The 23,707-nt window shown below is 32.3% G+C and overlaps 2 protein-coding genes across 6 annotated transcripts; one reads left to right on the forward strand and one right to left on the reverse strand.

The window, feature by feature from the left end:
- Positions 1-3,202: 3,202 nt before the first annotated feature.
- On the forward strand, positions 3,203-7,337 carry LOC7455904 (uncharacterized). 5 transcript variants are annotated; one of them, XM_024581510.2, is made up of 5 exons: positions 3,203-3,335; positions 3,473-3,577; positions 4,374-5,691; positions 5,826-6,809; positions 6,912-7,337. In XM_024581510.2, exons 3-5 carry the CDS (start codon positions 4,501-4,503, stop codon positions 6,948-6,950), a joined length of 2,214 nt encoding a protein of 737 aa, XP_024437278.2. In that variant the 5' UTR covers positions 3,203-3,335; positions 3,473-3,577; positions 4,374-4,500; the 3' UTR covers positions 6,951-7,337. The 5 variants fall into 5 exon arrangements, 4 of the variants coding, with proteins under 4 accessions (XP_024437278.2, XP_024437279.2, XP_024437277.2 ...); XM_024581511.2 differs by having other exon boundaries at positions 3,203-3,326; XM_024581509.2 differs by having other exon boundaries at positions 3,221-3,326; positions 3,415-3,577.
- Positions 7,338-7,935: 598 nt separating this feature from the next.
- On the reverse strand, positions 7,936-16,810 carry LOC7455902 (uncharacterized). Its single transcript, XM_024581116.2, has 8 exons — positions 16,632-16,810; positions 15,583-15,658; positions 14,247-14,618; positions 14,057-14,133; positions 13,922-13,958; positions 8,884-9,094; positions 8,380-8,788; positions 7,936-8,261 (listed from the first exon to the last, which is right to left on the reverse strand). Exons 3-8 carry the CDS (start codon positions 14,581-14,583, stop codon positions 8,118-8,120), a joined length of 1,215 nt encoding a protein of 404 aa, XP_024436884.1. The 5' UTR covers positions 14,584-14,618; positions 15,583-15,658; positions 16,632-16,810; the 3' UTR covers positions 7,936-8,117.
- Positions 16,811-23,707: the final 6,897 nt, after the last annotated feature.

Below are 23,707 nucleotides of genomic sequence, written 5' to 3' on the forward strand. Positions count from 1 at the left end.
GTTAAATAACATTTCTAGCCTTTGACTTTTAAAAATCTAAGCCTAACAAGGGAGGACATTTTCTTCTTTGCCACAAATTGTTTTGTAATAATAGGATGTCCTAAAAGTCTTTTTAGTGATTCTAATTATTAAAATATCAATAAACCAATATAAAAGGCTGACACGTGCTACGCACACGTCAGCATGTCATAACCCCCCGCCAAACAGGTAGCATGTGGGACGTATTATGATGGACAAAATCTATCAACCGTCATGTCATCTAACATGTCATGTGGCGGCGTATTTGTTGGAGAGGCGCATTTGACCTGGTTAGTAGCGGTTCGACAGCAATGAAAGTTTTTCCTCCTCCCCTTCATTTTCTCTCTCATGTGCATTGGTTTTCATGCCAAACCTTTAAAAATTCAAATATGTCCTCGAGCTTGTATTTGTTTTAAAGTTGGTATTGATTTTTATTTATTTATTTTAAGGCTTCTTGAATTTTTTTTGTTTCAATTTCATCCATTTGCGTTTTATTTCATAGATTTTTTTTATCTAATTTGATCCTCATTCTTTTAATTGCTATTTTTTTATCCTTTGCATTAATTGTTTTTTGATTTCGTCCTTTAAAATTTAATTTTGTTTTGTTTTTAATTTTGGTCATTATTTTTTTATTGCTCTTTTTTTTTAGGTCTTTGTCTTCATTTCTATTGTTTTTCAATTTAATCACTAATTATTTTCTTTCAGTTATTTTTTTGTGCATGATTTAGTATTCATTTTTTATTTTTGGTTTTTTTAAAAAAATTTATGATTGTGAATTTCGCTTCGTTATTTTTTCGTGTTTGTCTTCTACAATCATGACCTAGTCCACCAGTTTTGATGATTAGCCCGATTTAAGCTTGGTCTTTTTTTAAATCCTTTTAAATAATTGATTTTTTTCATTTTTTTATTTGACATTGATTTATTTGGCCTTAAGTTTCGTGATTTGTTCTGATTTTTTTTTTGTGAGGTTATTCCTATCTAATATCTCGGATTGTGGGTTGTTACAGTTCAGCTGGGTTGCCTTAAGTTTTTTTTTGTTTGATCATCTGATATTTTTTTCCATTTTTTAGGAGAAGTTTGACTTTTTGAGAGTAACACGAGTTGCTTTGAGTTTTGTTTTGTCTTTGTTGGATCTATCTCTTTTAAAATGATTTTTTTAATTAGATTAAATTAATTTATTTCATTCCTCAATATTAAATTGATCTGGTATTACTGTAGTTTTTTTGGTGCTCTTTATTAGATGTTGCTCTTTTAACAAGAATTTTTTTAATTAAATTAATTTATCTTATCCTTTAACATTAAATTTATTTTATATGAAGCTTCTTAGTGGAGTATAAGTTTGAAATTTAACATAATGTAATTTTAAAAGATTAATTTGAGCTTCAAAAGGCCCCCCCCCCCTCTCATTCTCAAACCTTTTCTTACCTTCTAAGATCTATAATCTTGGGTTTTTTTTTAAAAAAAAGAAAAAATTTATCACTAGGATTTGCTGGTATTTTTTTACCTTTTTTTATTCATTGATTTTTTTCCAGAATTTCACTTTCATCGTTTGGATTCTTGAGAATTGAAAGTAGAGCTAGTAATTTTCTTTCTTTTTTAAAAGAACATTTACAACGTTTTATCATTATTTTCATACACTTTAAAAAAATTAGGCCGGCCCTCAACAAAAACACGGGCAAGCTATGTAGTAAGGGCTAGTTTAGATCAAACAATGGCACATGAATTTTATGTCTCCTTCTCGGGAAAAGAACAACATGCTTTGATACTTAGTGTTGAAAACAAATAGCAGTAGAGAAAAAACAAAATAAACATGTTTCTATCACTAGTTTAAATATAATCACATTAAATAATAAAAAATCATGTTTATTATTCAGTGTCTAAATATACTTTTTCTGCAGAAACAATTTTTCTTAAAATTGGCAGAAAGTTTTCTTATTATAGTCATTTCTTCTCTGTTTTTTTTTTTTTTTTTTCCTGTTAATATTAACAAATATATTTATAAGGGTGAAAAGTTATAACCCTAGGTAGTTATTGTCATAATGTAACTCTTCATTATTTTTCTTTATATTACTTTATTAATATAAATAATATTGATTCACCATCATGCAATTTAAATAATACATGATGTTAATAATGATATTTTCTATATATATATAAAAAATAATATTGTTTAAATGCTGCGTGGTCTCTGAGAGGTTATATAGTCAACGAAATAGGTCGGTCCACCTCCACCCCACCCCACCCCTCCAACTTGGGACCAATTTAAAGCCGTTGGCTCAACGACCGTAGCTTTTCAACTGTCTGTCCTTGGCAACGCCGCCCTCTCATAATGATTTACTTAGTTTCCCTCTCAAAATGATTAAATCGTTCAATTCATACCGGAATTTCTACCACAGAACATTTTACTGAACCAGAAAATTGTTTTCTTTCTGGGTCACAGCAGTATGCTGTTAGTCCATTCAAAGCTAAGAAATTCGAAAAGAACCTGTTATTGCACAGGATTTATGTTTCTTGACGATAGATGCCCAAGGAGGTGTTGGAAGTGTAGTGATTATAGTTTTTTAAAATATATTTTATTTGGAAATATATTAAAATAATATTTATTAAAATTTTTAAATTAATTTTTATATTAGAATATAAAAATGATTTGAAAATATCAAAATATAATTTTGAAGTAAAAAACAAAATAAATTAATTTTTTAAAAATATATTTTTAAAATGTAAAAACAAACAGACTGTACGTAAGCTATCTTTCCAACATGTGAGCTTAATTTTTGTTTTTTTGAACATTTTAATTTATGAATTTATATTTTTTTAAGTGTTTGAGAGTGTGATAATAATTATTTTTCAAAGTATTTTTCACTCATAAATATATTAAAATAATATTTTATTTTTGATATCAACACATCAAAATAATATAAAATTTAAAAAATTTAAATTTTAACTCACTTCTGTTTTCAAACCGGGTTTTAAGCTAACTAATGATTAATCAAAATGATTTAAAAATTTAATATATATATATATATATATATATATATATATATATATATATATATATATATATATATAAACTACTGATCAAGTTGGGTTTACTGCCATTAATAATTGAATAAAGCAATTTTTTTTGGGTAATTAATAAAGCAGATTATTGCTGAAAGTCAAATGATTGAAAGGAGAAGAGCAAGAGCCTTAAAAAACGTAGCAAGGGGGCTATCCCTGTCTGCTCAGTCAGCTTCTCTCCATGATGTCCATTATCCTGCCCTTGTTGTGTCTCTCTCACTGTATAATACACAGAAAGCAAAAGCAAGGTAGCAGCAGTAAGCTCTTTCTCTTTCTCACTCTTTGTTTACTTTTCTTCATTTTCACTCATTCCCCAAATTATCGCCTTCATTTTAGGATCCTCCTCTCTTGCAGTAGCCATCAACCTCACTTCTTCCTTTACCCCCTCATGCAGTGCTTATATGCTATATGTCCTTCTCTGCTCTGCTTCTCTCTTTCTCGCGCTTTCTTCTCTTGAACTTGCAACTGTGATCCAAAACTTTATCTTTGGACCTTTCAGGTATGTTCCTTGCATCTCTTTGTGCTCAATAATGTTAAGCTTTGCTTATTTTGCCTATTACAGTTACTTTCTTTCTTGGGTTTTGGAAGTTCATTGATTTTTGCTGGTTCTTGGTTGAAGATTCATGAGTGGACGACATTTTAACTGTTTCTTGGAAATCGTGTGTGGCTATACTAGTTTGATGATTTATTCTGTATGCTTATAATTGGATCTTGACAAAACTTTCCTTTGAAAAATTGAAGAAGAAAAAGGAAGCAAGAAATGGATTTTCCTTATCTTTAAGATTGTTTGTTCGATGAGGTTATTGATTCACAGATCCCAATATTCTTGCAATTTTTTATTTCCTGGGCATTCAAGCGGCAATGGATAGCACAAATATCTTCACATTCCTTTTTCTTAATTTGTTCAAGACAACAAAGCTCTGGCTTTTCATGTGTTGTTATAACTTATAATGATGACTTGCGGTTTTGGAATGTGCACATGTAGCTCATCCTTGATTTCTAGGGTTAATTGGGCAATTAACATAAAAAATAAATAAAATAAATAAGTAAAATAATGAAACATCAAAGAACTTGGTGAAATAATATATTTTTAAAAGTTATATTTTTGAACCGCAATAATTAATGCGGTATCAAACTAAGCACATATTATAATATGGATGCGGGACACAAAGCCAAGACTTCTCTCATGCCATAGTTGAAGAAATAAAGTTTATGAGGTACTACGATATAAGCTATTAATATGCTTGGATTGTTCTACTAACTGTAATTCGGTTTATTTTCAATTCATTTCCTAGAGCTGGGATTTAGAGGGATTTGCCATGGTTGCACCTGCGGTTCTTTCTCATCGGCAATCACATTTTCTTGATTGGTGAGCTTTCATCGAAGAGTGAGCTGATAGAATTTGTTTGGTTGTGAGAAGTGATGGAGCAAAGGAAATTGAATTTAAATGCTCCGCTCCTATCAGTGAGGCGATTCTCTAATATAGCAACAACTTCAGATGGAGCCAAAACGAAGAAACTTGAGAATTCCCGGTTCAATAAACGCCATACCCTTCCTCTGTATAAACCAGATGCGAGTTTGGACCAAGTAACTGAACCAGTTGCAGTTCCTTTCCACTGGGAACAGATCCCCGGTAAAGCTAAGGATAATTCTTTGGAGACGCCTGCAGTCCCTGAGGAGGCTTCTATTACTCCAAATGGTCCTCCTAGAAGGTCGATGGATATTTTAAGGCACCATAAAGGAAAGCGTGAGTCTAAAGCCCCCAACAAGGAGGCCTCTGTTACACCACGGATTTCTTCCAGAAAGGTAATGGATGTTGTGAAGCACCATAAGGAAAAGCCTGAGCCTAAAGTCCCCAAGGATGTATCTGTCACTCAAAGGAATCCTCCTAGAAGGGTTTTGGATCTTGTAAAGCACCACAATGAATCGAAATCCAAAGATCAAAGCGTGTCCATGCCCAAAATTAAAGCATGTTCATCCAATGATAAAGTAAATAAATTGAATTGCTCTGGAGAGGGAGCAAATGAGAAAGCAGGTTTGGATTCAGACAATGATGATGATGTTTACTCAGATGCACTTCAAACTTTGTCTCCAACAGATTCAATCTCCATGAACTGTAGTGCAACTGGTCTGAGTGGCTTTGATGTTCCGCTTGTGAAGCCATCAGGAACCTTCACCACGGATCAACAAACACGAGATTTCATGATGAGTCGCTTCTTACCTGCAGCCAAGGCAATGGCCTTAGAGCCAGCTCATTATTCTTCAAGAAAGCAACCTATTGTAATTGAACAATCAAGACAATTTACAAAGGTGGTTCATGAGAATAGGACACCACCTCCCATTAAATCTCAGTCTTTTATTATCCCACGTTACGGCCAGGATATAGAAGAGAAAGAAAGCGAAGATGAATGTGATGGGTATGAAAATTCTGGCGATATATCAACTAAAGCCTGTGGTTGGTTTCCTCGTTTATGCATTAAGAATTCGTTGGGTCTCTTAAATCCCATTCCTGGGTTGAAACTTGGGACTCAGGCTTCCATGTCTTCTACCAATGATGTTGAAAAACTGAGCAGAGCTGCTCATAACAGATCTTATAGTCAAACTGTGAAAAAGGTTAGTATAGTACTCATTTTTTCCTTTTCCCTTAATCATTTGTCCTTCGGCTAGTGTCAAATGTTTCTGTTATAACCATGGAAGTTGTTTTTCAATGCTAAAATATTTGCATTATCGGGGTTAATTCTTTTCAGCACTTTAAAGATGCTGCTAATAAGCTAAAACAAGATAGTGGAGGGCAATCTCCTAAGCTGCTGGAGGTTGAGAACAAGCTGTCCTGTTCATCCAATCGGTTCATCTATGGAAGTGACCGTCAAACAATGAGTCGGACATCTCCTTTTAGGCGCTCAGCTGGCACATCTCCTTTTAGACGTGCTGGGTGTGTATCTCCTCATCGCAATGAAGCGCCTCAATCTGCCTTTCGTGGCAGGGGATTTCTGGGCATTCCTAAAGAGGCTGAAGATTTGAGAGCCAGTAGGCTGAATCTGTACAAGGGCATTAGCAAGTCTCAAGAACTATCATCCTATTATGGGTCTAAACGATGGTCTCGCCCAGCAAGCCCTATTGTTGAGAAGACATTGTATGTAGATACTGTACATAAGGCAGGAATATTATTCCCAGATTCTCGTTCTTCAAATATTAATGAGTATGTGGACTCTGCAAAACGAGACTTCAAGGCACCATTGAAAAACAGAGAAATAAAAGAAGCTGCTGCTGAAGAATCCTATTTTCAAGATGCAGAATGCCTGAATTTTCTGGAAGGAGAGAGTGAACTGGAAAATAAGGTCTTCGGGTCTGCAGATGCTGATTCAGCTTCTCTCTCAGATAAAACAAACATGATGGACGAGCAATCTAAAGCATTGGTGTGTATAGGTGCAACCACTGATGGAAATGTTAATTCTGATGGTGAACAGATTTCAATAGAAGATGATCAAGGACATGTGAAAAACAGTATAGTACAGACTCCTCTTCCTCCAATTCTACCAAAAACACCATCTGAATCTTGGCTTTGGCGAACTCTGCCTTCAATCTCTTCACAAAAGCCACCTTCGCATTTGTATCAGGGAACCAGTTTTCAGAGAAAATGGCAGGATCCTAAGATGTCATCTACTAATACCAAATGGGAAACCATTGTTAAATCATCTCATTTGCATAACGATCATGTACGATTTTCTGAGGTAATAGCATTCCTCTCAAGATTCATTTTGTTTGCTTTTTTCCAAGAAAGAAGGTTTCATGTTATGTTATGGAAGATTTTAACAGTAGTTATTCTTTTACAGGAATTAATTCCTCATGCTTCTGAACACTCCAAGAGTTAGAGATGCAGAGCTCTTTCAATTTTTTTCAACAATAACTGTTTCGTTTGGATTCTTTCCCTCGGATATCCTCAAAGGCGATTGAATTCTTTCAGCCAACATTTTTTTTTTGGGAGATCATGCTCCAATTGTTCAATCCTCCTATGGTAGGTAGATGGAATTCAGCAGTCAGTTTTTTGTTGAGGTTTCTAAGTTTTCATAACCCTCCTTTTGATATGCCTGCTCGCATTCATACAGGGGTGAGGTGATTGGCTGATAAGCTTTCTTGTACCGCTGGTTTACAGCTTAAGCTTTCTGTTCTCTTTTTATGGTTTTGGATTCTGTTGATCCCTGTGTTTATAGAAATCAGTAACTCATTATGTTGATGAATGGAATTACACATTTAATAGTGATGATGTCTATGCTTAGCAGCATTGTATATATCTAAGGGGTTTTTCCTCTATTTTTCTATTTTTCAAGAAAGATGGTTTGGATTCTTTTTTTTTTTTAAAAAAAAAATGAATTATTAATCTGAATACTAATCTGTTAAAAATTATTCTGAAAACAACATATGATTTTTAAATAAATACTCAACCAATCTACGTTGATAACGAAAGAGAAACCTAGGAAAACTAGAAAAAAAAAATCTAAAAATATATAGGAAAACTAAAAAAAATATCTTCTAAAAAAGGTTTGGATAGACTTAGAATCAACTCAAATTAATCTATCAAATCTCTGACTTGAATAATGAGATTCTAATAACTTTTTAATTCTTTTATCTTAATTATTCATTAAAAAGAAAAAATGTACCATGCAATTATAAATTAAGAGTAAAATAATTAAAATTACTAATTCAATTTATGTTTGCATGTAATTTAAAAGGGTATAATTAAATTTAATTTTATGATATAATATTTTATTCCAAACATAAAAATTATACGAAGCACATGATTTGGTTCAAATGAGATGAATATAAATATTCTAAAAAAAAGACGAATTAAATAAAATAAAATAAAAAAAAGTCTGCTAATGCTTATGTGACTCCAAAAAGACAAGTAAAGATCTGCACTAGTCCTGTATATGAATTTCTCTACATACAGATATCCTTAAGTACTCAGGCTTAATGTGGCCAAGCAAGAGTATTGTGTAGACTAAGTTTCTATAAAAAATTTCCTGACTTCAATATGACCTCTAAGAAAGTGAAAGCTTGGTGCTAATTATTTCCTGTGTGCTTCTACACTGAGTCCCATGGTCATTGATTCCAACTCTTTGGCTCAGTCTCAGTTGCAGATCAGGCAGCCATTCCTTGTCATTCAACAATTTATCATTATTCAGCTGCATGCAAATGAAGTGAGAATTAGAAGGGAAAAAAAATCACAAAATAAAAGGAACAGAAGGTTTTAAATATGGTTATAGCAGGCCCCAAACAATAACTCTAAATTCGAGATAATACCTCAAGCCGAAATGGGGGCTCAAACTTGGATTTAAAACAATTGAAATTGCCAGTAGAAAGAGACGAATTGACTAAGGATTGCTTTATCTTTACGTCATTTCCAGAGTTGACTGCAGTTGGCTTCCGGTAGCTGTTTGTCTCGAACAACCGTGGAGATGAACAATTTAGATGTGCTTGAGGGGGGGAGCCGGAACAACTATTAGTGCAGGTGACACTGGTTGGATTACTTCTGATAATTTCCCAGCAATTTTTAGCCATTTCGAGTGGATGCCACCGCCGTTCTTCAAGCAATCTGAGTGGCCTTATTGGCCTTATGTCGATTGCTGTCTCCATTCCTTGTCCGAGATCCTTTCTTGCCAAATTACTTTGCCTTTTTACTCCATGCGCACCAATTTCCCATTGTTGGTACCTATAATTTTGACCAGAAAATGTAAAGCATTCTTATTATTGAACTTAATGGGATAGCAAACTCCATGATAGACTTTAGTACAACAAGAACTTCACCTTGAGAGCCTGGTTTTGTTACTTGGTGGTCTTTGGAAGAGGGAAGAGTGCAAAAGACTGTGACCAAAAGTATGCTCTGTAGAATTTCTGGCTAAAATAACACCACCACTCCCCATTCTGAAGCATTGTTGAGGACAGGCTGATGAAATTTGGTGGAACTTGCCCTGAACGTAATCTTTTCCATGCTTTGATTTGTATGTTTGACACAGCACTGTGAAAAAAGAAAAGGAAAAAAAGGAAGGGTTTACTGTTTCATTAATGTATGCTTGGCTTAAATATCTTCAAAATTATATATTTCCGTATTCTTTGCCCTATGAAACCAGAAGAGAAGGCGAGGGAGCCATTCATGTCAAGGCTGCCAGACTGCCAAAATGCGTATTTTGTTATTAAGAGAGACTTGTGCTTGCACACTATACGAAGGTTAGATCAATGGCAGGTGAAACTATTTAACAAGAGACGATAAAACAGTTTTTATCACAACTACGTACACATCTAACTATGAATAATCTTCAGCAACCAAATAAAAAACGATTACTTATAACAAGATATTTAAACCGTGTGATCATGAGCATATCAGTTGACTTCTAATTCAAGATAATTATTAGGTTTAGTCATCAAATATCTTTCTTTTAAAAAAAAAATGAAATTTAGTGTAAATGTTGCACACCAAATTCTTCAACTGTTCATAACTAGCCTGCTGTGATGCTGCTAAACAATTATTTTCCTTCGAAATATTCTCCATACACAGTCCTAAAGGTTCACAAATAGTCTTGTTCCCCAAATTCTTCTCTTCCTTAATTGTAAAAGAAATGAGAAGAAGAAAAATCCTGACTTTTAATTACCATCATCGAGCCACCCCATCATTAGTTTTATTCACCTCAATACAACTATCAAGATGGATGTGTCATACAATGTCGCTCATCAAGAATTTTTTTTTTTTTAATATCTAAAAATAATGGGATATTTTTAAGGTCTCTTCAAACCACCATAACTAGTACTGGCCATAGCTCATTAAAGACTTGATTGATTAATCTACAATAGAAATTAAAACAATTCTAGATTAGAAAATCTTTTCTGGATATATAATTCTTTATTACAATCATAATTTATAATTGTTCTTAATAATAAAGACAAACTTTTCCTAGTAATTGATTGAAAGTTCTTAGGTCAAGATTTATATTTGTATTTTATGATGATCTTTTCTTAGAATGCTTGTGACTTGAAATCTAAGTCAAAACGTATAATCATTAGTGAAGCAATTATTAATTATTGTATTGATATTTACTTGATTGTTGAAACCAAATTGGCTAGTTAGTTTGATTCTCTAGTAAGAAGTTTATGGAATAGGCAATATCAAGGTCATGAGGTATTCTAATTATGTGGAACGAAGAGTCTTTCTTAGTTAGTTTGATTGAAAACTATGATAAAAAGACATGCATTTTTTGTTGTCATGTGGGAAAGGATTTGATTGTGCTGTTATTAGGATATATGGTTCTTGCTTAGCTTAAAACAAAAGAATTATATGGTATGAGCTTATTGAATTATGGTTTGCTTTCGTATTCCTTGGTTTATAATAGGAGATTTCAATGCACCCTGAGCATTGCTGGTTACTATTGTTACCAAGGTCTGAAACTAAAAAAAAAAACGAAGATGAATTGATTGGGTTGATTATGGATATTTGGATTAACAAGTTATAAATCTACTATACTTGATCTTCATGTATTGTTAAGACCATATCTGGAGCTACAAGTAGAATTTTCTAGGATTATAGTTGGGTTGGGAACTAGACATCACAAGCTTCTATCCATATATGGTAAGTCCATTAATTCATCCAGAAAAAAGAGAATAACATGTTTGAAGTAAAGTCAAAAGTTATTATATAGGTTTTTCTATTTGTTTCCTTACGATTTGTGGATCTCTTATTTAGAAATGATTTCTTTTCTACAAGTACAATACATGTGGCGAGAATTAAGATTATTTTGGTAAGGATTTCTATGTTAGCAACTTGTGTTTCCTTTTGTTTTGTGGATTTTTTTTATTGGCAAGGTTTCCTTATTATCTAAGGACATTAAAGGTGGTTTTGAGATTATATTTTTTTAATGCAACATTTTATTCTAACAAATATAATTTTTTATCCAGTTGTTGGATAAGGATAAATTTTTTAAAAAAAGATTCTAAAGGCCTAGTTTTATATAGGATACAAACTTCATAGTGATTTATATTAGTTTTCTAATTGATTTAGAATTCTCTTTTCTCATTTATATAGAACTCTTTTATTATTTTTCCACCATTGTTTAGGATGTTTTTACATTTATAAATATAGTTATTTCTCTTGTATTTAGTTTTTGTTTTTTTACTAAACTTGATTTCATAATAATCTAATATATATGAGAGAGGAAATTCTTTTAATTTGGTTCTTCAATGAACTATTTTGACTTATAAAAGAATTATCAGTTCTTTGTGGTGTCTTCCATACTACTTGTTCATGTATCTTCATAGGCATTGGGAGGGGGTTCAATTTTTATAGTCTTGATGTCTCAGTACAAGTTATCATTGTGTCAATCAAACTTAATCACAAGCCTAAATTTATCTTTTTTTGGGAAGGGTTATTTTGACTATAGGTTTTTATTTCTTTATATCCATGGGGTTCACATCAATTGGTATAAGAGAAAGGCTTTAAAATTAGGTTATATCTCTTTATATTTTAGTTTTCATGTTATTTCATTGTTGTTGTCACTTAGAACCTAGTTGTAGAAAAAGTTTTTAAAAAAATTAGTTATGATCTAGTTGTTTAAAATTTATATAAAAAAAAAAAGATAAAGAAAAAGAAGATTAAAATTGCAAAATTGGGTTAATATGTCTTCCAAAATCGAGTCAACATTCAAGTAAGGTGATGATTAGAAGTCGAATATTTTTTAGGAGAAGGGGAATGATGTGAGTCAGCGATTATCACCAAATAATACATTAAAGGTACCAATTAGGCCTATTACAGGTATGAAACTAAGAATATCTAAGAGGAATTGATTGAGTGATTCTGGATATTTAGGTTAACAGGTTGCAAATCTTTGAAAATAGACCTTTGTGTATTGTTTGGGTTATATCTAGAGTTATATGTAGAATTTTTACAGGATTATAGTTGGGTTGGAAAGTAGACATTGCATGCTTTTCATCTATATATGGTAGACTCACTAATTCATCTAGAAGAGAGAGAATAAGATGTTTAAAGTTAGGCTAAAAGTTATTATATGAGTTTTGCTATTTGTTTCCTTATGATTTATGAAATTTTTATTTAGCAAAGATTCCTTTTCAACAAGGACAATACAGGTGGCAACAACTGAGATTATCTTGACAAGGTTTCCTTGTCAGTTAAGGACATTATAGGTGGTTTTAGGCTTATATTTTGTAATGCATATTTTTACTTTGACAAGTATAATTTTTCATTCAACACTTGCATTAGACTAAAATATTTCTAGAAGATTCTACAGACCTTGTTTTATAAAGGATTAAAATTTCATAGTGATCAGATATTGGTAAGGTCTTGCGATAAGGTCCAGAAGCTACTGAACAAGATTTGTATTAGTTTCCTAGGTTTTTAGGATTGTTTTTCCTCTTTTATTTAGAAGTGTTTTATTATTTTTCTAGTCTTGTTTAGTATATTTTTTTTTTACCTATTTTAAAGAGATGTCTTAGAAATCAGGTCAATTATTTCAAAAAATAAAGCTCTCCTACTAAAATGACTTTAGAGATTAGAGTCTTGAAATCGAAAACAAATATAAACCAAAGTTTAAGAATAGATTGACTTTTTAAAAAAACTATCTCTCTTATTTGGTCAAGTATTTACTCCACTATTAACTCTAGTGATCAAACTTTAGTTGTTTTGAGAGATAGCTATACTTTTAGTAGGGAATGGTGCCTTAGTTTAGTTTTGGGATGGTGTTTGGGTTGGTTTAAAGCCTTTACTTGAGCTTTATCCCCAGCTTTATATATTATCTATTTAAAAAATGGTATTGTGAATAGTGTAAGGTTTTATGATGCTGGTTGCTGGCGATGAAATCTTCAATGGAACTGAAATATCAAAAGCATTGATATAGGTCAACTTGACAGTTTAATGGAGGTTATTAATCATATTCATATGTACAAACATAAAGAAGATAAGAAGGTTTGGACTTTAGATAGCAAGATTTCTTACACGATCAAGTCATGCATGCTGTATTCAGGTTTACTCCTATATTCAAGTTTAAAACCATACATTCCACCCATTTAGAAGAGTGTTTTTCCTCCATAAATTGAGAAGCTTCTATGGTTAGCCATTCACAATGGGTTATGTTTTCACTCCTTCTTAGCTTAAATAAAATTATGGCAATATAGGAAGACTTATATACCTTTCATAATTTGGTTCAGAAACTACAATTCATTTACTCTTTTAATTTATTTTTTCTTGGGATTTTTGTAATAAAATACCTAATGGTGGGGTTTTTCATGATGTATTCCTCAATCCGATCTTTTTCACTAGTAGCAAGGTTTGGTTTATCGTAAATTTCAGCAAAGGGTGTGGAATGGATTTTTCTATAGAATAGTCTGGCTTATTTGGTAAGCTAGAAATAAATTCTTCTTTAGTTCTTTGACTATTCTTTCATAAAGAAACAACATTTCTTCAATAATAGGTTCACCTACACTAGCATGGATCGATATGTTAAGGAAAAAAAATTACTGTGGTATTACCTGGAGTAATAGACATAGCAGCTTGGATCCATTCCCTCAATATATAATAGGTAAATAGGTTGAGCTATATTGGTATGGATATGTTAAGGAATCAGGAGTATATTACTACTTGGAGTACCAGGCGCCATTAACTCTCAGACATGTTACTAATTTATTTTTAGCTCCTTAGCTTCTTTCACTTGTTTTGATGGTTTTCCATCCACCAGATGACGAGCTTAATAAGATTTCTCGTCTTTCATCAAAATAAAATTGATTGATAATACTAGACCCAATCCCCTAACTAATGAAAAAACCAAAGTAAGAAAGAAAATATCACCTTGTCCGGCCTCATCAAGCTTCTTACTTCGGTACCTCTAATACGAACAATGAGAAAAGAATAAGCAAGGAAAACGAACAATGGCAAATCAAGATTCACTAGTACACAAGGTAAAACAATGGTTATAGCAAGTACCTGTAGATGGCTCTTTACATGGGCAATGCTAAGTTCCCTCACATTCATTAACTGAAAAACTAACTTGGGAGTTGCTTCTTCACCAATTCAAAGAAGGTGTAAGGATGTACAGTGAAATATACAATTGGTTCTTATCAAAGTATTATGATCCAATATTAACTATTATAAATTTCTATCAATTTTAACTTACTCTCTTGTCCACCAAGCCTTTCAACAGCATGCACAAAAGAGAGATGGAGATCAGGAGTCCATCGTAGCCGAGGCATTTTTGATCTAACATATTGCCTAACTGTAGGCCTGAGTCCATTTCTCTCTGCAGATGTAGCATTATTAGCAGAATTCCCTTCTGTTCTCATGTCACCATCAGTATTACTAACTTCAGCAGTGCCATTATCCTCTGCGCTGCTTGCTTCTTCATTCAAATCGTAGGATGAGCACTTTTGGGACGACATTAAGGAAATGTTTTCAGCTTGGCCCTCGCAACCATCAATCTTTTCTTGATCAAGTATCTCTAGTCCTTCTTCCATAGCTACTTGTCTTCTGTATGTCTGAAGCTGCTGTTCTATTAAAAGAGAAGGGAGTTAAACGCAAGCTTAATTAGGCATGCATGCATTTTTAATTGCATTGAGTGTCAAAACTGGGATGATAGTAATAGTAGCTGCATTGCTGTAGTATTCGTTTTTTTTACTCAGGGCCCAATAGTTTTGGGTTACCAGGTTTGAAATTGAGATCTCTAACTGGAAAAACCTAAGTCTCAAATGCTGGCATGTCCTTTTGGCGGCATGCATTGAGATAGTTTAAAACATAGCAATTGACTATACCAAAAAAATTTATGGCACAGCACATCGCACGAAATCCGTTAGGATGTTTATTGTTTTAAACATTTAATATAAGCTGCATCATCAACCTGTAAAAATGGAAGTAGTTTTACATTAATGATTTTGGTTATGAATGGTATTTCGATTTTCTCTGATATGCTACACCGAATTTGTGTTATGTACAGTCTCGTACATTAATTGTCGGATCAAACCTCTACCAGTGAGTTACTCAGTTAGGTAAAAAGAATCAAAACAAATTAATGATGGTAGGTGGTAGAAGACCAGTTTTCGATTTATGATGTTCCTAGCTAGATGTTTCACGAGTATAGATCCAAGGAAGAATGACTCATCAAACAACAAATGCTTGAAAAATTACTCTTCTAAAAGCTGGACAGTCAAATTTCACGGTATCAAAGGTTTTGTTGAGTTGGGTTGGTCTTATTTATTGTGGACGTATGTTGTATTGAGTGAATGACTAGATGGTACGACTTTTTTCATACTAAGAACTGAAGAAAAAGAAGTTAAATGCCAAATTACTTTTCGATATGCAACAAAGCTAGAAAACAGCTGAGAAATGAGGTAAAGGCATGGGGTCATTTTATGTCAAGACATCCTTTTTTCCCCCACTATCCCTCGTGGAAAAAACAATTATTGAGACACGATATATCAAATTTCTGTCTTTTGGTTCCATTTTATATCAAAACTTACATTGCTATTTCAATGCTTTTTGAGACACGATATGTTCCCGAGAGTCCCTTTTTCTGTTCATGATCTTGTCTGCATTCTGCAAAATTTAGAAAATGAAAGTAAAACTTCTGTTGAAAGCTCAAACTTGTACAGCTATTAACCATATATATATATAAGCAATTAAAAAGGCATGAAAATATATAAATTAGGATGTTAACTTTTGAAAAGGCACAAGTTGATTCGTTTTCATGAATCTTGAACAGGAAATTATATATATAAAAACAGTACCAAGCGATTATAATTACCATGAAACTATCAAACGCGTTAGCTGTTTTCCATTTAGTGCCTATATAAGAAGTTAAAGACGCAGCAAGCAAGTGATTGTTTTGCTGTGTAAGAGAAGTTCTAATTAGCTTAGTTATATTAATTTGATTTAGATGAAAACAATCCACATATTATATATCTCAGAAGCATCTTTGGTTTACGTACATGTGTCTGTGTGTGTGTTAATATATATGCAGTTGATAGGTACAAATGTATGCGCACAGAAGTTATTCCACAAAAACATGATTCTTGAGCAAGGAAATGTGTAATTGGTCATGGGATTCAAGTATGTCTGAAGAGAGATTCTTATATTGTGATCAGAAGCATGTTACTAAACTATATATGTTCTAAATTGGAATTAATTCATTTGATCGTGGAAAGCTAAAAAACTTCAAAACATAATAGAATCTGTAATATTCGAAAACCAATATACAAAAATATTGTGATGCAAGGATTTAAATAGGTCATGAAATTTCTGAAAAACCGGGGGGGAAAGGACATGAAGGAATCATCAGGGATAAAAAATAAAAATAAAAAAATAAAAAAAAGGGCTCAACTACAACTATTTCAGTTTAAGGGTAAAGAAAACTGGCAAACAATTCATCTTTATCTCCTTTCTTAAAGTCTTGGAAAACATTTATAATTGTATGATGGCATGAAAAAAATACCTCGGCTATGCTAAAACCATAAGATCAATATATATATATATATTCATAATTTTGTTTTCCTAAACCCTAAATACAAACCAGTTGGTAATGATGATGCCTCGATCATACAAGTTGTTGGTCGGAATGTGCATAACTTCAGCTTATACATGCATACACATACATATATATCGCCGGACAAATCCTGACATGTCTCTCCTAAACATGAAGATTGAGGTAGAGAGAGAGGGAGAGAGAGAGATCAGAGGCAATGTCTTATCTGTATTTGGTTTGTGATGTTTTTGTATGATTGAAAAACCATGGAATCAAAGTTCAACCGATATTCTAAGACTTTCATATGTTATTTATGAAGTGTAAATGCAAAATTAACGATTTTTAGGACAGTCCAACTTGTACTCTTTAAATGGACACAGATGCGACTGTTGAGAGTATCATGTAACTCAAAAACCTTTTCTTCTTTCTCTTCTTCTTCTTCTTCCACAGTTGTCCCTCCAAAATTCCTCTCGTGATTATCTTAAATGTTTGACCTATGTTATGGTGGCATGTTCGTATAATTTTACTAACAAATCAGGGACAATTTTCTTAATTCGTGTTTAATAATATTAATAAACGTGGTTCCTTTTCATTTCATCAGCGCATCAATTTTCTTCCCACCTAACACAAAGACTTCATTGTTTTTCTTTTCTCTACGAACATGAACAACTTTTTCCTGTCCCTATGTTCTTATTGATAGTGTCTACAGCTTTCTTGTGCAAAGCATGTGGCTGTATGATTTAGGGGGAGATTGTGTTTGTGGTTGTAGTTAAAATTGTTTTTTATGTACGAAAATATATCAATATAATATTTTTTATTTTTAAAAAATTATTTTTAACATCAAAACAATTTGAAAACATAAAAAAAAATAATTAAATAAAAATAAATTTAAATATTTAAAAAATACCATCTCAAACTGTTTTTAAACATTACTTTAGTGAATAATCCGACTAAAAAAAAATTAGTCGGTCGTTGAAGAAATACTATCAGCTGAATGCATTCGTCAGTTTTGGTAGGACTTTTGCATTCGAACAAATATCTTCTCAACACATTCAATATTTTGGAAATGGTAACCAGTCATGTTTCCATAACATTTGACAAAAGAAATTTGATGAATGTGCTGAGATCATGACGTTGATGTAGACTTCTCGTGGAAATAAAAGATGCATATATTAGTGTGTGAATTTAAGTTTTTTATGAGCCTGGTCGAGCTAGTTTCATAAAGCTAAAAATATTTTCAATTTTTCATCATTTTCTAATGTAAAATAAAAATAAAAATTAATCAATTAAAAATATATATATTTTATTATTATTAACGTGGGTATCCAGGTTAGCTTATGCGTAGCTTGACTAATCCCACGGGTCCTAAAGTTAACGACCTTATAAGCCTCCAATAACTATTATATTAGCAACCACGTTACTCGAACCTGAGATTATAGGCAAAGCAAATATCTTGATCCTAAATTTTTATCACTGGACCACCTACTATATGTTTACTGAAAACAATATTTTCTTGTTTTCTCTTATTGAAGTCTCAATAGTTTTAATTTTTAAATAAATCTATAGTTTATGTTAGCAACCGCCATATGTAGTCAAAAGACAAATGATTTTGGCAGAGGAGCCTTCCAGTTCCACGAAGTGCCTGGACAAGGATGGCCAAAGAAAAAGTAAGAATATAATAGTCCGTTTTTTATATGATTGCTTTTCTTTTTATCGAAGATAAAGGATATCATTGGATTCTATTGCCCATTAACTGAAACCAAGTATTTTTTTTTCCGAATGAGCTTAATGGTGCATCTTCTATTTCAATGCATCTAAAATAATTTAGTAATTCTTTATAATGCTAGATCTAAGTTTTGAACTTGAAAATTAAGAAAGGAGTGTCAACTGAATTAGACAAAAGTAAAATAACAAAGTCAGCAGGTATAAAAACATGAAGTTCTATTAAAAGACGAATGCACAAAAATTATAATTTAAAATTTTATTACTGTATAGTTTCTGTTCAAATAGCCTACACGTCTAAAAAATTTATAATTTTTTAACCCAAAAACTATCCTAAACTAACAAAATAATTGAAAATAAAATATAAATCCTAAACAAACTAGGAAAAACATCCTTAATAAAACTGGAAAAATAAAAAAAAATTCTAAACTCAATAAAAAAAAAATTCTAAACCAACTATAAAAATATAGTCAATCTCGAACATAATTTCTGGGCGATATTGAAAAGTCTTCCCAATCTTCAACTACGATGAAATTTAACCATATAGGAAACAAAACTTTTGGAATCTCTAAGAAAAATCTCATCACAATCCAACAATTGAATCAAAAGTTATGTTTATTAACATAAAGTTGCATAATAAAAAAAAATAAAAAACCTCTTGCATCAGTTTTTCGAAGTTTGAGAGAACTTGTCCATGAGTTTAAATTACACTTACTTCGATCTCATGGATATCCAATTAAAGCTCTCCAGCCTTCCTTTTTTTTTTTTTTCTTTGCTTAAGTGTATAACAATTTTAGACATCAATTTTAGTTTTGAGTTGCTTGGTCACCAAGTTTGCTTGGAGACCAAGCAATTGAAAATAAAAAACTTTTTTTAAAAATACCAAGACTCTCTTCAACATATACATTCTCTCCAAAAATACATACATAAAAAAAACCCTAAATCTATTTTTCAAAAAGCCTATCCGCCAACCCCAAAGAAAAAAAAAGAAAATACACTCATAATCTTCTTCCCCAAACTCACACCATGTGACCCATCTGTTATCATCCTCTCCACCAATTAAGACCTAGGGCCTCAAGGATTTGGACCTAAAATCATACAAGAGAAAAACATCACAGGTACCAGTCATTCCATCTTTCACCCTCACAAAAATAATCATGGCATTTCATCTTCTTCTTTGAACCAAAACCAAGACCCCATGTTTCCTTTCCTGTTCAACCGGCTACCTACCCCACAATCTTTTTCTCTAAAAAACCTATTTACCTTAGCTTTTTTTGCCACCATCATGACCAACCACCAACATCACCCCAAAATAAACCATCACCCCCCCTTCCAGCATCACCGTAATGCACTCAAAAAAAGAACAACGCAGCCACCTTTTTCTCAAGACCAATGTCATCCACTACACTATTAAACAGTTTTGCTGATGAATTCATTATGTCGGTGTGAGGCACGCAAACCATCGGTAACATTTTTACCGATGATCTCACCGACAGAATCCGTCCATCAAAATATTAATTAGTGATATCACTGCCTCCTCCTCATCAAGGCCATGGCCACCACTGTCAACTAGTTTACCACACCCCCACAACCTTTCTTCCTAATTTCTTCAACGACCAAGCACACAATCTTTCCTCCACAATTGACCTCATCTCTCCTCCACGCTGGTGGCAACAACCTCTCACAAAACCCATACAAACCATCACTTTTGGTTCCCCAACAAACCCACTAGTAACAACCTTCTTCCCAACAGCTTTCCTTCCTCATTTCCTCTATCAACATCCACTAGCCCATTGATACAATCGACATCATTTTTTAACCCTTTGCCTTCCAGCCACACATAAAGGCTAAAAGGCTGATTTTTCATTTTCCCCACACAAACCAGCCTTAACTCCTTTCCTCTCCTCTCCACTACGCTAGGAACTTCTTTTCCTTTATTTTCTTTACCAGCATCGCCATAACAACGATGTCTCCTCCTGAGCAGCGTCGTCCTTTACAGTGTGACCATGCTAAAAATTCGGTGACTAGAACCAACACTACCAAAAATCACGGCCTCATCTCTTCCTCTTCACTACCAACAGCTACTCAAATTGATGGAAACAAATCAAAGAGAAGCTTGAATCATAAAAATAAAACAGAATAAGAAAGAAGGAAAATAAAACCAATTGTTTATGTGGTTTTCTTCGTTGCAAGTAACAGTGACACTCACTGCGGTGTAAGAAAAGGGAAAGTTGCTTCAAATCCATCCATTCTTTGGGTCTTACCTGAGTTGGCGCGTGAACCCATGTGCCGCTAGTGATGGTGGCATATGGAGCAGACGTGCTGCAACTATTTCGCCACGATTCCTCCATGTCCAGCACTGTTTCTTGGTTACAGCAGCCTCTCTAACCTATTCCCAACCCTCGAAAGGTCGATTCATGACCTCAAATATCTTTTGGATAAATTGCTATAATGTTGTGGAATTTTTGGAGAAATGCTTATTATTGTGTATATTTTTGGATTGTTGAACACTTTTAATTTGGTTTGATGTGTTATTGATTTTGAGATGATTTGAATATTTGTGTTGAATTATGAGTTTATTTTTAGATTGTGATTGTTTTTCTGACATTAAATATTGATACATGATTCATGTTTGGGTTTATGTTGTTTTGTTTGAATTAATATGCGATTTAAACAAAGTCTATGAAATTAACAAGATTTTTGTGGATCTTTGGCGTTGTTCGGTTTTAAGTTGATGAATGATAATTTGTTTTGAATTGATATCATGGTTAAAATAGCCTTGATAAAAATATTTTATTTACGTCTTGTCAAACATGTTTTTAGTATAGTTTTTAATAAATCTTTAATTTCTGAAAGATCATTTTGCATTTAACTCCCTATTTTTTTACCCTCGCATATTTAATATTTAAAATTATGACCTACACGTGAGATCTTTTTTCAGTATTGAACGAATTGTTTTCCCTTCCATAAAAACAATAACAAAAAAATCTTTCTTTCAAAAATACAATCTTTATTTTAATTTACAAACGGGTAAGTTTCTCAAAACTATATATATATATATATATATATATCTTTTAGCATCTTATTTTGCATGTAATTTTGAATTTAATAACTAGTTTATTAAAGCTATGAGAATTTAGTCTATATTTAAAAAAATACAAAAAACAAATTGTTTCATTCAATATATTGGATTTTGAACTTATACGTAAGATGTATTTCTGATTTTAAATAAAAGAGTTTTTTATCATTTATTTTATATGTTCTAAATTTTTCCCAAATTTTTTATTTTCTTTAATAAATGGGATTATGAACTTATACGTAGGATATATTTCCAGTATTAAATAAAAAGACACTTTTTCTTCCTTTTTCATGTTTTGACTTTAGAATGATTAGGTTTTAACCTAATAAGATAATAACCTTCTTACCGAGGAGGATTTTTCTTAAACCTTATAAAGACCAATGGTTAGAAAACACAATAAGACCTTAGTTTATTTCAGACAAACAACAATTTAACTTACCCTAGGTAAGGTGTTTTAGGAGTGATACACCCCCTATTCACAACATGTCCCCTTGTCCAAACTCTCACAGACCAATAGGTTTTCTAGTGATCACAATACTAGGTGGTGACTCCCTTTCCTTTGGTTTCATTGATAAGTGACAAGAATTCCTTGTTCTTTCCACCTATACCCTTTCATGCTAATCCCACTCTGAGAGGACGATCATTGTGACGCCGCACATATGCAACAATAACTATCACGTGTTTATGCAAACACTCATTTCACCTAATTACCGGGATTTATTGCCAAAAATAATATAGGATGCACCCAAAGAGATGCTTTAACAAGTTGCATACTCAATATATGGAGAAGCTTGAAATGAATATCATTCATACAATCAGCAAACATGAGATGATATTCCCTCCATCTTTCTTCGACTTAATGAAGCATATACCTATACATCTATTGTTTGAGGCAAATGTTAGAGGTCTTATCCAGTATAGATTGATATATCCATTCGAGAGGTTAAAGATTATATATTCATCCTAATTAAATTCCAATGGTCTTTTTTTTAATTTAAAAAATTCATTTAACTCCATTCAGATACTTGTTCAACCTAGAGAAGAAAAGTTAAAAACAAGGCACATGTTGAGGCTTCAATATGTAAAACTTATATTATGAAAGATATCTCAATATTTATCTCGTACTATTTGAGCTTCACTTGAGAACAATAATAAATCACGTTCCAAGACATGATGAATGTGGGGAACTACATTCAAGTGAAAATTTGTCAATATTTTCTCATCCTAGATGACATGTACCAAAAAATACAACAAGGGGAAGATACTTGATAGAAATTGAATTCTGACATGCACATAATTATATGTTATTTAACTGCGATGAATTGAGATCTTTTATTTAGTAAGTACAATATTAATATGTTGTTATTTTTAAATAATTATTTTCTATACTCTCATAAACTGATAGATTGAAAGATGCATCGTAGGCAATATTGTTAATTCTTACTATCTCAAAATTCACATCTTACTGAATCTCAAATTTTTTAATTACAAGATGAATAATTTGCAACGGGGTTTAGGACATATGTATGTCTCATAATACTTAATTTCATTGAACCTTTTTTTTTAATTGTTAATGGTTATAATTATGTATCAGGTTCATCAATTAGAAAGGAATGTTAGTGATAGTTTGAATTTATTATGTTTGGGTCATGAGACAAAGGCCAGGTGCTATAATGGGTATTTCATCGATAAATATGTCTTTTATATTGAAGAGTATAGTCAAAGTAGAAAGATCTATAATAGTAAAGTTTATATTAAGTGATCAATTTCTAATGAGTTTGAAGTTGATTATTATAGAAAGTTAGAAGAGGTTATTAAAGAGCAATATCATAACGAGCTAAATAAAGTTTGTTTATTCAAATGATATTAATATGATATCATCGATAGAGGAATCAGAGTAGATCCTCATCATGGTTTGGTTAAAATTAATACAAAGGCTAGATTTCATAACGTTGATGATGTCTTTGTTTTTTTCAAGCAATGCCAACAAGTTTATTAAACTTATACTCCTATATTTATAAAGGATCATATTAGGGTTGATTGATTTTCTGTAGTGAAAACCAAACTCAGAAGTCGTGTTCAAGTTGTTAGGAAGGTAACAATGAAGTAAATACGGGAGATGTCTTTCAAATTGATGAGTTAGTTAATGCATATCGAGTTGCTTTGTCTGCCGAATTAGAAGAAAATTAAAATTTTTATGTTGTTGAGAATATTTTTGGTGATGTTGACATTGAGGAGTTAAATGATATATTTGGAACTAATGGACATACAAAAGTCGATGAAGATGATGATATCGACGAGCATCAATTCAATGAAGAAGATT

The sequence above is a fragment of the Populus trichocarpa genome, chromosome 11 (assembly GCF_000002775.5).
Source record: "Populus trichocarpa isolate Nisqually-1 chromosome 11, P.trichocarpa_v4.1, whole genome shotgun sequence".
Lineage (NCBI taxonomy): Eukaryota > Viridiplantae > Streptophyta > Magnoliopsida > Malpighiales > Salicaceae > Populus > Populus trichocarpa.

Coding starts and splice junctions, on each gene's coding strand:
- LOC7455904 (XM_024581510.2), top strand. CDS start 4,501: ATGGAGCAAAGGAAATTGAATTTAAATGCTCCGCTCCTATCAGTGAGG. Junction 5,692..5,825: donor ATAGTCAAACTGTGAAAAAG/GTTAGTATAGTA, acceptor AATTCTTTTCAG/CACTTTAAAGATGCTGCTAA. Junction 6,810..6,911: donor ATCATGTACGATTTTCTGAG/GTAATAGCATTC, acceptor ATTCTTTTACAG/GAATTAATTCCTCATGCTTC.
- LOC7455902 (XM_024581116.2), bottom strand. CDS start 14,583: ATGGAAGAAGGACTAGAGATACTTGATCAAGAAAAGATTGATGGTTGC. Junction 9,095..13,921: donor GCTTGATGAGGCCGGACAAG/GTGATATTTTCT, acceptor CTTTTTTCACAG/TGCTGTGTCAAACATACAAA. Junction 8,789..8,883: donor AACAAAACCAGGCTCTCAAG/GTGAAGTTCTTG, acceptor TCAAAATTATAG/GTACCAACAATGGGAAATTG.